The sequence below is a fragment of the Mercenaria mercenaria genome, chromosome 17, assembly GCF_021730395.1.
Source record: "Mercenaria mercenaria strain notata chromosome 17, MADL_Memer_1, whole genome shotgun sequence".
In the NCBI taxonomy this organism is placed as follows: domain Eukaryota; kingdom Metazoa; phylum Mollusca; class Bivalvia; order Venerida; family Veneridae; genus Mercenaria; species Mercenaria mercenaria.
In genome coordinates, this window is record NC_069377.1 from 23,071,378 (window position 1) to 23,088,809 (window position 17,432).

At 37.1% G+C, this 17,432-nt stretch overlaps 1 protein-coding gene across 1 annotated transcript in view; it reads right to left on the minus strand.

The window, feature by feature from the left end:
- Positions 1 to 425: 425 nt before the first annotated feature.
- The window catches only part of LOC123536168 (uncharacterized), a 53,450-nt gene continuing 36,443 nt past the window's right edge, over positions 426 to 17,432 (minus strand). Inside the window, exons 8-11 of the mRNA XM_053529258.1 lie at positions 15,095 to 15,200; positions 13,822 to 14,085; positions 11,875 to 12,009; positions 426 to 1,918 (exon numbers count right to left, since the gene is read on the minus strand). Coding sequence (XP_053385233.1) covers positions 648 to 1,918; positions 11,875 to 12,009; positions 13,822 to 14,085; positions 15,095 to 15,200 — 1,776 coding nt within the window. The 3' untranslated portion in view covers positions 426 to 647. The remainder of the gene's footprint in view (positions 1,919 to 11,874; positions 12,010 to 13,821; positions 14,086 to 15,094; positions 15,201 to 17,432) is intronic.

The following is a 17,432-nucleotide window of genomic DNA, read 5'->3' on the forward strand; positions in this document are numbered from 1 at the left end:
GCACTCAAGTAATATGGGATAAAAGATCTTAATAGTGTTAAATTTCAACATGAAAATTGACAATATCCTTACAGACCACTACCTTATCGAAGTTTCACATGCTGCATATGCACAAGTTAAGTTGTTATTTGAACGAAAATCTAACCTAATCTAATGTCATTTGTTTTCTGACTTTTGTACAAGATTATATGACCATATTTAAATTCTGACATATTAGACCTTTTTTTAATGCTGCAAAGACTTGCATGTACAGCTACAAAATTTTATCCACTCTTTTACTTAATAACAAATAAAGACATCCTAACCTTCTGTCCTCACAATACATCTTCCCAGTGATAAACAGTCCTCACAAGCATCCAAAATGATAATGCAGTCATATGAAAATGCTACACTTAAACACCAAAGTGAGTTTGATTCATGATTCAATGAAACCTTTCTCTAGCAAATAGCAACTATTTCTTTAGAGTCATCCCAGTTAGAACTATTCTATTGGACCGTTAATGGGTATGGCCCCTGCATATACAAGGTATCTGGTTAGATACTAAAATTAATACTTTGTTGGACAAGTGTCATGTGTGTATGGTTAAAGGCATTTTCAATAAGCTAAGTATTGGACAAGTGTTATATCAGACAGTTTAAAGGCTCTTTCAGACACTTTCCCCACCCAGGCTGACCACATCACTGTTCAGATTGCATGCAATGAATGGAACCTCCCCACTGTGAACTTTAAGCAAAAGCAGGTCCCGATTCCTATCATATCCATCAGTTTGGCTATTACTTTCATGTTCATTTTCAATGACGTCTTCAATCCTTGGAGTACAATGACTGGCCTCCAGATTTTTCATAGCTTGGTACCTGTCTACAATACTTATCATTTGTTCCGACTGTGTCTTACTTTTGACATCAAAATCATCATCAAAGTCATCTGGAGGGATGAAAGCAAAGGTGTTTTCTACAGTTTCACAAGTGGGTGGGGAAGGGATCTGATGACTCAGCAAATTTTGCGGATTTGCTGTGAAGCTTTGCGGTGACAGTCTTGGTCTCAGTTTTGGAATGTGAGAGACATTAGCATCCTCTGGTGATAAACAGTGTGTCTGCTGGTGAAGTACAAGACCAATATCAGAAGGATTTACAGTGACAACAGATCTACCCTCAAGAAGATCAAGAAGCCCAGCCTCCTGTGAAGAGATCTGGAATGGAGATGGCTTGTCAATTTGTGGGGTATTTCCAGGGGAAAAATCTTCCGTGATACCAGAATCAAATTTGCTATCATCACTAGTATGTGACCACATTCTATCATATTCATACCTTTTCTGCAACCACTTTGGGTTTTGTTGCTGAAAGCGCTCAGCTGCAGCAATGGAGTCTAAAAGTTTTTGGCCAATGGGACGCTTATTATGATTGCCATCAAATGGAAGATCATATTGCGAAAGATTATCTGTACGGCGCAGTTTGTGAATATGGAGAAGGAAATCTGTGAAATGTTTTGGAAGTCGGTATTTATAGCCCGGGCATATATCAGGAAGAATATATCTCTCATCAGTGTAGTCAAAATAGACCATAACAATATTATCGTATCTCTCATCACGCAAAAATTTATTTCTCACGCTGTTTATACTCGACATACGCCTTGTCATTGGTGAAGACTGGTTGATGACAGTTGAATTACTCTGCTGCCCATATTTTGCCATGTAACTTGTGTAAGCACCCTCTGAATTGACAATTATGATGAAGTCGGCCTGATCAAGGTCTTCATGTACCCAGGGTGCATCAAGCTGCCACTCGACACACATTGACACACACTGACAGTGTTGTCTTAAATAGGTGGCAAAATTCTCAACAACATTACGGTGATATTCATGATCTTTTTCGAACAACAAACATAACTTCGGAGTTTTCTCAAATCTCAACTTTCCAGCTGAAAATAAAGTAAAAACAACTGAAATTACGTTGAAATACATGAACAGTAAATGAAGAATAAGATATATTTCAAAAACTAAGTATATCACAACAACAGAAACTAACAAAAGATAGTAGGTAAGGGTAGGTTTCTCGGAAGCACAGAGCACCAAAAACACAGCCTCAGAGTCACGCATTTGCAAAGTATGCCAACAACATGCAAAAAGAAGCTGTAAGGGAAAAATACTATAGACTTACTTAAACAAGAGGGTCATGATGACCCTGGATCGCTCACCAGAGTAATATGTTTCAAATGTCAAACTGATGATTTTTAGAATTTTTTTGGAAAATTTTCCGATGTACAATCAAGTAACCCCTGGGGCGGGGCCAATTTTACCCCGGGGGTCATGATTTGAACAAATTTGTAAAAGTCGACTAGGCAATGTTACATATCGAATATCTAAGATCTAGGCCTTCTGGTTTATTTTTAAGCAAATTTATGAAGATTTCCCTATGTACAATAAAGTAACCCCTGGGGCTTGGTCAATTTGACCCTGGGGGGTCAAGATTTGAACAAATTTTGTAGAGGTCCACTAGGCAATGCTACATGTCGAATATCTAAGCTCTAGGCCTTCTGGTTTATTTTTAGAAAATATTGAAGATTTTTCTATGTACAATCAAGTAACCCCATGGGGCGGGGCCAATTTGACCCCGGGGGTCATGATTTGAAGAAATTTTGTAGAGGTCTACTAGGCAATGCTACATGTCAAATATCTAAGATCTAGGCCTTCTGGTTTATTTTTAGAAATTTTTTGAAGATTTTCCTATGTAAAATCAAGTGACCCCTGGGGCGGGGTCAATTTTGACCCTGGGGTCATGATTTGAATAAATGTTGTAGAGGTCCACTAGGCAATGCTACATGTGAAATATCTAAGCTCTAGGCCTTCTGGTTTATTTTAAGAAAATTTTTGAAGATTTTCATATGTAAAATCAAGCGACCCCTAGGGCTGGGTCAATTTTGACCCCGGGGGTCATGATTTGAACAACTATAGTCGAGGTCCACTAGACAATGCTACATGTCAAAATATCTAAGCTCTAGGGCTTCTGCTTTTTGAGAAGAAGATTTTTTAAGGTTTTCCTATGTAAAATCAAGTGACCCCTGGGGCGGGGTCAATTTGGATCCCGGGGGTCATGATTTGAATAAATTTTGTAGAGGTCCACTAGGCAATGCTACATGTGAAATATCTAAGACCTAGGCCTTCTGCTTTATTTTTAGAAATTTTTTGAAGATTTTCCTATGTAAAATCAAGTGACCCCTGGGGCGGGGTCAATTTTGACCCCGGGGTCATGATTTGAACAACTTTAGTAGAGGTCCACTAGGCAATGCTACATGTCAAATATCTAAGGTCTAGGGCTTCTGGTTTTCGAGAAGAAGATTTTTTAAGATTTTTCTATGTAAAATCAAGTGACCCCTGGGGCGAGGTCAATTTTGACCCCGGGGTCATGATTTGAACAAATTTGGTAGAGGTCCACTAGGCAATGCTTCACACCAAATATCTAAGCTCTAGGGCTTCTGGTTTTTTAGAAGAAGATTTTTAAAGTTTTTCCTTTCGGTTGCCATGGCAACCAGAGTTCTGCATGGAATTCAATTCTTTGAACAATTTTTAGAGAAGACCATCCAAGGAACATCCCTGTGAAGTTTCATCAAAATTGGCCTGTTGGTTTAGGAGGAGATGTTGTTTAAAGGAAAGTGTGGACGGACGGACGGACGGACGGACGATGGACGGACGGACGGACGGACGGACGCCGGACAGTTAGTGATCACAATAGCTCACCCTGAGCACTTTGTGCTCTGGTGAGCTAAAAATCCAACAGGTACATTTTAATTTTATGCAAAATACAGAAAAAGGGGGAGGAAGAGACAGGGGTTGGGGGGGGGGGGGGAAGAGGACAGCTGTAACAAGAGCTGTATCCACATAATATACCAGCTTTTCTTTGTATAAAGGGCCATAGTTTTGTAAACTGTAAATCTGAGTTATGGAACCTGACTCAGACCTATCCGTTCATGATGTAAAAACTTATGTACAGTTTGAAAACAGTATTTAAAGTTTGCATTAAAACCTGATGGCAATAATTATGCAAAATCTAATGAGGAATTTTGAGGGCTTTTTTATAACAAGATGGTAAAGACAAGCATATAATTCCTTAACCTTAACCTTGCTTAATTCCTAAAATGGGCTGATCCATCATTCAATTTGGGCAGCACCACGTATTATTCAAAGGGTGTTTAATGAAAATTTACTGACTGCATAGTGAACAGCATAGACCATGATCAGCCTGAACAGAAGTGCAGGCTGAGCTACAGGTCTGCACTGGTGGCAAAGGCAGAATCATATGCAGGCTAAACGTTAAATACATCTTAACAAATATTTGCACATGATGTAGTGTCTAAACTGTAAGTAAATAAGGAAAAAAAACTGACTCTTTAAGATGATATGCAACCTTCAAAGGTAACTTGAAATAAAACTAAAACAAAAGACTTTTAATTGCCATTGTTCATAAAAAGTATGTCAGTTAACACTTGAGTCAATATAGAAGTGTACAAAATAAAGTTTTATATAAGGATAAATATAAGGATAAATATAAGGGAAAAAAAAAACATCTTTCAACTGCTTTCCTTTCGTAATTTTACACACAAATGATGTCAATTAACACGCAAGTAGTTTTCAAGTGTGCATTAGATAATATCATGAAGTGTGAAATAAGGAAAAAAACAACAACTTGAACCATTTCCTGAATGTCAATTATACCCTCATAAATTAATCGTTTTACCGCCTTTCCATAAACTAAAAACACAATGTTTTCAAGGAACCGAGCTGGGAAAAAAGTGAAAAAGATGAAGTGTGATATGAACTCCGGAAACTGCTTCAAAACAATTTTGAACAACAATATCAAAAAGTATGGGGGGCAGTGGTTTTATGCAAAAGGTCTCAGCTACACATATCAGCTCTTCTCATTTAACATGAGTACTTACTCTTCTAGGAAGCAGTGTCGAGTGTGCTTCAAATAAGTTAAAAGATTTCAACACAACATTATGACAATAACGTTTGAATCACCAAATCTGTAACAGGGGTTTTTCATGAATTACGGCTGTATTTTGCAAGATTCAAATATAAGTTATGCACCACTGCATATAATGTACATTGGGTGATACAGGAGTGGAACAATTTCCTAATTTTTCTGTTATCTCTGATAATTTTTAAATTTTATGGCTAAAAACATACTTTACCATGTGTAAAATTCTTGCCTAAGAAAATTTCAGAATTTTCATATAAAAATGTTGTGTTAAATTAATTGCTACCAAAGATATCTTGACAGTTTATAACAATTCATCAACAAATATAAAAAGATGTATGCCAAGAATGATATTGTCCTACATTTAAAGACAAATTAAGGAAAAATCTTGATACAGAAAATGTAGTATAATCTCAGAAGTGGAAAAAGATGTCAAGTAGCATTTTTTTTCTCAGCTCTTTATGACTGTGTCTTCACATAAAACTTTCTGTATGATCTTCAAGGAAAAAATAATAGCATCTCATAGGCTTTCTTAAGTGATAACAAGAGGGCCATGATGGCCTTATATCGCTCACCTGTTATCATTGCACTTGAGGACAAGAAGGTCCTCAGAAAAAATATCTAAGTCCAAAGGACAGTAACAACAAAGGGAAGAAATTTAACCAAAAAGAAAAAAAAAATTCTTACAAGGTACAGATATGTCAAAATACACCTACAAATTGGAGGTACCATCCATGTTGTACCACAGAAAAGTGGTCTCGGTTTTTCCCTACGGCCAATAATAAAAAAGTTACTAAAAATAAGCTATTTTTAGTAACGTAAAAGGGAAGTAATTAAAAAAAATTATTGTAAGTGAAGAAAAGAAGGATCTGCCAAATAAATCTGTTGACATAAATGAAATTTCAGATCAGTATCTTCATTAGTTACGGAGATATACCCATTTTAATTTGAAATAAAGGGAGGTAATTTGATATAAAATCAGTCCATAGTTATCTACCCTGATTGGCTCAGTCCAACTAATGACAATAATGAAATTTCAAATAAGTACTATAAGTACTTACTGATATAAATCCATTTTGATTACAATCAGGGGAGGTAATCAGATATAACATAACTCTGAACCTACGCTTGGATCTGATTTGTCATGGAATCCAAGAATTATTGTTGTTGAAGTTATTTTGGAAGTTTGTATCAAATAAAACCATAAATGAAGTCTCTATATGGCTGCAAAAGCCAAAATAGCCAATTTTGGACCTTTAAGGGGCCATAACTCTGGAACCCATGAAGAAATCTGGCCAGTTCAAGAAAGGAACCAAGATCTTGTGGTGATACAAGTTGTGTGCAAGTTTGGTTAAAATCGAATCATAAATGAAGCTGCTATTGTGAAGACAAGGTCAAAATAGCTAATTTTGGCCCTTTCAGGGGCCATAACTCTGGAACCCATAACGGGATCTGGCCAGTTCAAGAAAGGAACTGAGATCTTATGGTGATACAAGTTGTGTGCCAGTTTGGTAAAAATCAAATCATAAATAAAGCTGCTACTGTGCAGACAAGGTCAAAATAGCTCATTTTGGCCTTTCAGGGGCCATAACTCTAGAACCCATAATGGAATCTGGCCAGTTCAAGAAAGGAACCAAGATCTTATGGTGATACAAGTTGTATGCCAGTTTGGTTAAAATCAAATCATAAATAAAGCTGCTATTGTGCAGACAAGGTCAAAATAGCTCATTTTGGCCCTTTCAGGGACCATAACTCTGGAACCCATAATGGAATCTGGCCAGTTCAAGAAAGGAACAAAGATCTTATGGTGATACAAGTTGTGTGCCAGTTTGGTAAAAATCAAATCATAAATAAAGCTGCTACTGTGCAGACAAGGTCAAAATAGCTAATTTTGGCTCTTTCAGGGGCCATAACTCTGGAACCCATAATGGAATCTGGCCAGTTCAAGAATGGAAACGAGATTTTATGGTGATATAAGTTGTGTGCAAGTTTGGTAAAAATCAAATCATAAATAAAGTTCCTATTGTGCAGACAAGGTCAAAATAGCTAATTTTGGCCCTTTCAGGGGCCATAACTCTGGAACCCATAAAGGGATCTGGCCAGTTCAAGAAAGGAACCAAGATCTTATGGTGATACAAGTTGTGTGCAAGTTTGGTTAAAATAAAATCATAAATGAAACCTCTATCGTGCAGACAAGAGGTGGACGGACGACGGACGGACGACAGACGAAGGGCGATCACAAAAGCTCACCCTGTCACTATGTGACAGGTGAGCTAATAAAAATGGTACACTGAATCCTGTTGTATGCCTCATTCATTTTCAAAATTTTCCTCAAGATTACATGCATGATTCTAAGAGCAGAGGTAGTATTAGTAATTAAGTATTCAACAGTTTGTAGTCTAAAATTTTTTTAATTGGCAACTTTTCAACCCGGTCAAGAACATGCTTTAGTCAGTCGCAACTTTTCCTTGTTTGATAGCAATCACCACATAAGCACATTAAGGTCATGTTATAAGTGCACTAAGGTCATGTTATAAGTGCACTAAGGTCATGCCTTGATTAAAGATTGTCTATGAAGATAAATTTCAACATTACTCTAATTTGAGGAAATTGGTCATTGACAAGTTGAATTTGATGTTTACAGCATCTATTTATGTATTCTTCCTTTTGTTTACTTACAATGAAAGAAGATTATGGAATCTCCCTATTTACCCTCATCCATTTTTTATTAACTGTTATTCCAAATCATGTATATATATTCTCTGACAGATCTATTAATAACAGAACAGTGATATAGACAGAGGAGGCAAAATTTTAACAGATAATCTCAGGTATATTTTGTTTGTTTACTTTTAAATTTTGTCTCGTAAAATGCATCCATGTGCCTCAATGTTTTGCTGTAGTATCAAATAAAACTCTGTATGAGTCTATTTCTACCTACATAGAACAATGGTAAATATTTAGAATAAAATATATCTATTAAAAAGATCCTCCGGAACCAAGTGAAACAAGAGGGTCATGATGACCCTGGATCGCTCACCTGAGTAATATGAGCTACATGTTTCAAATGTCAAACTGATGATAAAATACTAAGAAAGTCAGTAAGTCAAATTCATGGTCAATGAAATTCAGTTTTACGATTGGTGTGCAAAACTGTGTATGTCATCAACATTTCAAGGCTGTATCTTAAACAAGAGGGCCATGAAGGCCCTGTATCGCTCACCTGACCTAGGAATCATCAAGATTAACATTCTGACTGAATTTCATTAAGATATGGTCATAAATGTGGCCTATACAGTGTTAACTAGCTTTTTCTTTGATTTGACCTGGTGACCTAGTTTTTGACCCTACATGACCCAGATTCAAACTGGACCTTGAGATCATCAAGATTTAAATTCTGACCAAGTTTCATGAAGATACAGTCATAAATGTGGTCTCTACAGTGTTAACATGCTTTTCCCTTGATTTGACCTGGTGACCTAGTTTTTGACCCCAGATGACCCAATATCAAATTCATCCAAGATTTTATTGAGGTTAACATTCTGACCAAGTTAAGATTTGGCCAAAATTGTGACTTCTAGAGTGTTAACTAGCTTTTCCTTTGATTTGACCCCGTGACCTAGTTTTTGATCCCATTAGACCCAGATTTAAACTTTATCTAAAGATCATCAAGATTAACATTCTGACAAAGTTTCACGGATATACAGTCATAAATGTGGCCTCTAGTGTTAACAAGCTTTTCTTTTGATTTGACCTAGTGACCTAGTTTTTGACCCCATCTGACCCAGATTCATACTTGACCTATATATCATCAAGATTAACCTTCTGACCTAGTTTCATTAAGATATGGTCATAAATGTGGCCTCTACAGTGTTAACTAGCTTTTCCTTTGATTTGATCTCGTGACCTAGTTTTTGACCCTACATGACCCAGATTCAAACTGGACCTTGAGATCATCAAGATTAACATTCTGAACAAATTTCATGAAGATACAGTCATAAATGTGGCCTCTAGAGTGTTAACAAGTTTTCCCTTGATTTGACCTAGTGACCTAGTTTTTGACCCCAGATGACCCAATATCGAACTCGTCCAAGATTTTATCAAGGGAACATTCTGACCAAGTTTCATTAAGATTGGGCCAAAATTGTGATCTCTATAGTGTTAACAAGCTTTTCCTTTGATTTGACCTGGTGACCTAGTTTTTGACCCCAGATGACCCAGTATCAAACTCGCTCAAGATTTTATTGAGGGTAACATTCTGACCAAGTTTCATGAAGATTGGGCCAAAATTGTGACCTCTAGAGTGTTAACAAGCTTTTCCTTTGATTTGACCTGGTGACCTAGTTTTTGACTCCAGATGACCCAATATCGAACTCGTCCAAGATTTTATTGAGGGTAACATCCTGACCAAGTTTCATTAGGATTGGGCCAAAATTGTGACCTCTACAGTGTTAACAGTCAAATTGTTGACGACGACGGACGGACGACGGACGACGACGGACACAGGGCGATCACAAAAGCTCACCTTGAGCACAAAGTGCTCAGGTGAGCTAAAAACAAGAAAGTAGGTCAGTAGGTCAAGGTCACAGTCAAGTGACATCATATTACTAGGGGTCATCAGGTAATTATAATTAAACAGTCTTGGAAATAGGATCAAATGATTTTTTAAGAATTTTTTCCTATATAACTCACATAGTAACTAAGTGACCCCAGGGCGGGGCCTCTTTTAACCCCAGGGACATAATTTGAAAAATTTTGGTAGAGAACTACTAGACAATGCATCATGCCAAATATCAAAAGCATAGGCTGTATGGTTTCAGACAAGAAGATTTTTAAAGTTTTTTCCTATATAAGTCTATATAAAACTTAGGACCCCGAGGGCAGGGCCTCTTTTCACCTCAGGGGTACAATTTGAACAATTTTGGTTGAGAACCATAAGACAATGCTACAAACCAAATATCAAAGGTCTAATTGTTGTGGTTTTAGACAAGAAGATTTTTTAACTTTTTTTCATATATAAGTCTATGTAAAACTTGGGACCCCCTGGGCGGGGCCAGATTTGACCCTAGCAGGATAGTTTGAACAATTTTGGTAGAGGACCACTAGATGATGCTACATACCAAATAACAAAGCCCTAGGTTGTGTGGTTTAGTGCAAGAAGATTTTCAAAGTTTTCCCTATATAAGTCTATATAAACCATGTGACCCCCGGGCGGGGCCATATTTGACCCTAGGAGGATAATTTGAGGACCACTAGATGATGCTACATACCAAATATCAAAGTCCTAGGCCATGTGGTTTTGTACAAGAAGATTTTCAAAGTTTTCCCTATATAAGTCTATATAAACCATGTAACCCCCTGGGCAGGGCCATATTTGACCCTAGGGGGATAATTTGAAAGTTTTAGGTAGAATACCACTAGATGATGCTACATACCAAATATCAAAGCCCTAGGCCATGTGGTTTTGTACAAGAAGATTTTCAAAGTTTTCCCTATATAAGTCTATATAAACCATGTGACCCCCGGGGCGGGGCCATATTTGACCCTAGGGGGATAATTTGAATAATTTTGGTAGAGGACCACTAGATGATGCTACACACCAGATATCAAAGCCCTAGGCCGTGTGGTTTTGGACAAGAAGATTTTTAAAGTTTTTCCTTTCGGTTGCCATGGCAACCAGAGTTCTGCATGGAATTCAATTCTTTGAATAATTTTGAAAGGGGGCCACCCAAGGATCATTCCTGTGAAGTTTGGTGTAATTCTGCCCAGTGGTTATCAAGAAGAAGATTTTTTTAGAAAATGTTGACGGACACACAACGCACACCCGACGACGAACACTGAGCGGTCACAATAGCTCACCGTGAGCCTTTGGCTCAGGTGAGCTAAAAATAATAACAGATTTAATTTGATCGAGTCTATTGAAATATGCAAAACCTCTCATGCCCCTTAGCTCTGGCTTAAGCTAAACTCTCTATGATGCAAAAATAATAAACAAATGCACATGATCCCAAAGGACCAGAACATACAAAAACACAGAGTGCAAGTATAGGGGAGACATATTGTACGGCTGACACACTGCACTTAATAGCCGCTCTTGTGACACTTATAAGCCTAACAGTTTTCAGAAATTTTGCTTACGTAAATTTATATCATTCATTATGTTTTCAATTTATTTGATGAAATATTGCAGAAACACCGTGTCTTAAAAATCCTATCTGCAATTATCTTGAATCCACTTTTGCAATATCGAAAAATTCATCAACTTTCTTTTTAACCTTTAGCCTGCTGGGCAGTAAGTTATTCTGCCTTTGCGACCAGTGCAGACCAAGATCAGCCTGCACATCTGTGCAGGCCTAGCTAGGGTAAGCATGGTCTGCACTGTTCGCTATTCAGTCAATAAATTTTCAGTGAACACCCCTTTGAACAATAAATGGCATTGACCAAATTGAACAATGAACCAGTTCATTTTAGAAATTTAGCAGGGTAAAGGTTAAAGCCAAGTGGTTAAGGCAGGAGACAAAGCATCACTTAATTGCCTCTCACCTCTATCAGTCTGAGGCCTACTTGAATGTGTCATCATGTAAAGAAGTTAATAATTATCCAGCTGGTTTGCTTCCGGCTGATGGTTTTACCCAAGGTATTTTTCTTATAATAGAAGCTGGAAGGACCCAATATAACATAAATTTTGTTTGTTAGGCTTAATGTAGTGAACTTGTCAATAACCATATGATTTCTTATTGCCTTTAGGCAATCTGGCATTCTTTGATTGTAAATGTAGCTCCACACGCTTATGGCTTACCACAGAATCTGGAGATTGCCAAAATCGCATATGGAGAATATGCAATTTGCCGATTTTCATTAACACTTACAAAACAAACTTAAACTTGTATAAAATCATACCATTCACATTGTTGATGCCCTGTTCAATGATAGGAAAAGTCATAATGGAAGCGATTTCGTCAAAGCCTGGATTTTTGCCTGGCAAAGCTTGAGATCCGTCAATGCTGGGTTTATCAGGTTGAGCTATTTTCTCTTCTGAAACAACAAAAACATATACATATACTGGATTTCAACCGATGCCTGGTCTGCCAGGCTGCATAAACCAGGATACGTTATAAATTTTCTCTTAAAGAACAAATACATATTATATCTTTTTGCCTGGCAATACTGGAGATCCATCTCCGACTAATGTATCAGGTTGGTTGGGTGTTTTTCTCTTCTGGAAGAACAAACAAATAAATATACCTCTTTGACTGGCAATACCAGAGACCCATCTCTGCCTGGTTTATCAAGCTGAGAAATATTCTCTTCTGACCATGCCTACAGATTTGTCAATCTGTTTTTGGAATTTGTAATGCTACTTTCATTTGAAAGAAACTGTAAATAACATAAAGGTTCTGTAAAATAAAATCTGTAACAAGATCCTTTGGAAGCATAGAATGCAACAAAGAACAATAGTAAAAAACACACAATAGTTATTTCAAACACTTGTGTATCCTGTAAATATAGTAGACAAGATACCTACTTAGGTTTGTTTTGGATTTAACGCCGCTTTTCAACAGTATTTCAGTTATGTAACGGCGGGCAGTTAACCTAACCAGTGTTCCTGGATTCTGTACCAGTACAAACCTGTTTTCAGCAAGTAACTGCCAACTTACCCACATGAATCAGAGGTGGAAGACGACTCATTTCAGACACAATGTCTTTCATCAAATCGTCATGGAGAACATAGCCCCGCCCGAGAATCGAATTCACAACCCCAAGATCCGCAGATCTGCGCTCTCCCTATTGAGCTAAGCGGGCGGGCTACTTATTGAGGTAGTTATACAGTAAATATTTGATGAACAGAAGAAGGAATAAACCAAAGGGTTCAGCATGTGAGTGGAGTAAAGATGACTTAATATGTTAATATCCTGAAGCTTATACTATCCAACATAGTAGTGCATTTATGGGGGCTGGATACTTTATAATGCAGGATGCTAAAATAAGTCTTTTAAACACACACCACCCAAATGCCGGACCCATTTAGAATAAAATCTGGCAATTGCAGGGTTGTTTCTATAGAAGACTTTCCACTTGGCATGCTGCAACCTGTGCATAATGGCAAAAATGATTCAACCATTAGCCTGCTAGCAGCAAGTGATTCCATGCAGGCTGATCACAGTCTGCACTGTTTGCTATTCAGTTAGTATTTTTTCAGGGAACACCCCTTCAAATAATAAAAGGTATTGCCCAAACTGAATGATGGGCCAGCCCATTTTAGAAATCCAGCAGGCTAAAGGTTAAAAAAAACTTTAAGAGCATAAAAATTGTGTTATTTTACTGCTATTTAAGTCCTATGGTATCATCTTATTAACTTTACAGCCTCAACCCGATTTTAAAGTCACATCTGTATAGTTATATAAATGGCTAAAATTTACAGATGAACTTTTTTCATTACAGTAGGAAATACATTACAAAAACAGAATGACTTCTTTATCCTATCATAATCAAAATGAAATACGATTGGACATTTAACAATGTTTCTGTGAAAATTTAGTATCCATATAAATGTTATAAGCTCATCTAATAAAAAGAACACATTCATGTGTATTTTTGAAACTTTTTAAACATGAGTAGAGACTCATCAGTGAACAGACAGGTATCACTGAATTATTTGATTTTGTTCAAATCTCAATAAGTTTATTAATTATTCACATATTTCTGCAAAAGTGTGAACAAATTTACAAAATTAATGTATTTTATGTAGATCTAATATGAATGACACCGACAAAAGGAGGGAGGAGGCGTTAGAAATTCTGTTAAGTTTGAATCGGCAAAAAACAAAACTATGAATTATCTACTCACCATCAGTACGCCTGCATTTACGAATATATATGAATACTGCAACAATCAAAGCAAACACGAGTCCCAGTATCGTACCAACTACTGCCATGGCAACCTGCACCTCGGAGACTTCAGGACTCTCCGTTGTCAATCTTTTCATACTCTCAGTAGCTGTTCCACCTCCAGAAGTTTTGGATGTCAAACCAGTTGTTGTTATCACATTTACAGGCTTGACAGTTTCCACTTGTGGGGATGTAGTCCTTGTTGTTGGGAAAGGCAGACCAGCTGAATATAAAGTACAGAGAAAACAAGTGAAAGACTATTCATGCATGCGGAAAACTGACGAAACTTTTGACCTCAAAAAGCGACCTTGCCCTATGAGAGGTCCTAGTCTTAGTCACAACACGTCAGCTTCTTTCAGTCATTTATACATCAAAAAGTATAGTGTGGACAGGAAAATAAAAGCTCTGTTTAAGTGACCCTGACTTTTGAGGGAAGGGTCATGTCTTGCATGCAATATATATTTTGAATATTTGTGCAATGCTATTTGAAAAACCTTTGAGTTAAGGGTCATGCCTTGCATGTGATATATATTCTGATTTTGTGCCATGTTATTTGAAAATCAAAACAAAGTTATTGGCCAAACAAAAAATTTAGGACAGCCATACAGTGCGAGTCACTTAAGTGGTTCAAATCTATAGTCTATAAACCTGACCTTGACCTGTAGGGGACTAATAGGCTAGTGGATGTGTGGATTTGTTATTATATCTGTCACCTTTTTCATGCAGGTTTAATTTCTGCTTCCTTAACAAGAAATATACTTTTGAAACTACCTATTCATTCAGGCCAACATATTGATATAAAGTTTCAAAGTAAAAAAAACACCACAGTATGCAAATACATTGCTTACTTATACAAAGCAATAGGGTAGCAGAAAAAAATCAATGAGCCCTTAATAAATTACCAGACACTGAATAACATTAAATAAACATTTTGCAAAAAGATTTATTATGATGTTGAGAGCACTTAAATTTGTTTCTCACATGGCCCAACTTAGAAATTTTAAAATGTTGTTGGAGTGATATGGTTCGGCCAGAAGGAAAGGGGTGGGGATAGGCGCTAAAATGACTTGTGTTCTTAAAAGTATTATCAAGCAACATACCATTTTTGTTGAAATTTTACATTCAGGAGGATGAATGCTAGGTTTGAGCTAAAACATTACTCCATAAATTATATATTTAAAGGATTGTGTCCAGTCCAGTTTATTCAAAGGTATATAGTATAAAATACTTACTGTACGTAAAGGAGAAACTCTTTGTCTTAGTGGTCACACAGTGATCACAGATCTGGCCAGATACATCTTTACATGGACAGTGGCCTTCGTCTCTCACTGGTTTCACCTGCAAGTAAATACATGTTATTGTTACATTTATATCAGTGTATTTCCTTAAATGTGTGATGAATATAAGCATAAACAATAGTTTCAGAAAAAAAATAACCAAATGAATACATCAGCAAGTAAATAAGGGGCAACAATTATGCCTAAAGTGACAGTGACATTTTTTACATGATTTTTTTCTCTCTCAAAAAATGTGTCTCTTTTGTTGTAATGACATTAAAGTACATCTGGGAAAATTATGAAAAACTGGTTTAAGCTTCAGGTTATTTTGTCTGTTCTGATGCGACGGGGAAAACATGTAAGTCCCAGAACAAAAGTTCTTGCCATTAATTAATTTACCAAAGATAAACAAGAGTGCCAGAATGTCACAACATATGCTAGCACCTGTATTTGCTAATGGAATTTTAATTCTTTGGTTTTGTAGTTACTGTAATTATTGTAATTCTTCTGTTGTTCTAAATTCACAAAAAAACTCCTTACCGGGTAGAGATACCTTAAAATAACCTTAAATTTGAAAGTAACACCTACCACAGAAAAGAAGTCTTGATTTTTCCCTACGGTCAATTATAAAAAAGTTACAATATAAGTAATTTATAGTTACAACTAAGGGAAGTTAATCTAAAACAAGAGGGTCAAGATTGCCCTAGGTCGCTCACCTGAGAAACACTCTTTCACAGTGTAAACATGTTTAACCTAGTGATTTCATGGAAACAAATATTTTGGTCAATTTTCATTAAGATTGGGCTAAGAATGTGGCCTCTTGAGTTTAAATAAGAGATCACAGAGTGATCTTGGCGCCCACCAATGTGCCATTTTTGAGTGTTCCAAATTTCATGACTTATTGACTAGAACAAGGTCAAATTTCATTTCTGTACATAACACTGTGCATGTGTTCCAAATTTGAAAGCTGTAGCTTGAGAAATGTGAAAGTATGTCACTAGATTAATTTCAAAGACAAAGTTCTTTGTACACAAAAGTATGCCTGTGCATCAAGTTTGAAGGCTGTAGTTTGAGAAATTTGAAAGTAGGTCACTAGGTCAATCTTAAGGTCAAAGTTTATTTCGGTACACAAAACTATGCAAGTGTTCCAAATTTGAAGGCTGTAGCTTGAGAAATGTGAAAGTAGGTCAATAGGTCAAAATCAAGGTCAAACTAGAAAATGCTTTTGTAAAAAAGCGCATGTCTCCCCCAATGCAAAGTCCTATAGGCAAGAAGTCAATAGGGGTCAGGAGCAAAAGTCAAAGAGACACTGATGGTTGGCTGCAATAGGGATCATCTACTTGGCATGTCCAATCATCCCGCTAAATTTCAACACTCTTGGCCTAGTGGTTCTCAAGTCACTGTTCAGGCTTCTGTGACCTTGACCTTTGATCAATTGACCTCAAAATAAATAGGGGTCATCTACTCTGCAAGTCCAATCATCCTATTAAGTTTCAACATTGTAGGTCAAGTGGTTCTCAAGTTATTTCCAAAAAATGATTTTACATGAACAGGCCACTGTGGCCTTGACCTTTAATAGACTGACCCCAAAATCAATAGGGGTCATCTACTTTGCATGTTCAATCATCCTATGAAGTTTCAACATTCTGGGTCGAGAGGTTCTAAAGTTATTGATCGGAACTGGTTATCAATGTTCAGGCCCCTGTGACCTTGACCTTTAACGGAGTGACCCCAAAAACAATAGGGGTCATCTACTCTGCATGTTCAATCATCCTATGAAGTTTCAACATTTTGGGTCGAGAGGTTCTCAAGTTATTGATCGGAACTGGTTTTCAATGTTCAGGCCCCTGTGACCTTGACCTTTAATGGAGTGACCCCAAAATCGATAGGGGTCATCTACTCTGCATGACCAATCATCCTATGAAGTTTCAACATTCTGGGTCAAGTGGTTCTCTAGTTATTGAGCGGAAATGGTTTTCAATGTTCAGGCCCCTGTGACCTTGACCTTTGACAGAGTGACCCCAAGATGAATAGGGGTCATCTACTCTGCATGTACAATCATCCTATGAAGTTTCAACATTCTGGGTCAAGTGGTTCTCTAGTTATTGATCGGAAATGGTTTTCCCTGTTCAGGCCCCTGTGACCTTGACCTTTGACAGAGTGACCCCAAAATCAATATGGGTCATCTACTCTTCATGTCCAATCATCCTATGAAGTTTCAACATTCTGGGTCAAGTGGTTCTCAAGTTACTGACCGGAAATGGTTTTCCATGTTCGGGCCCCTGTGACCTTG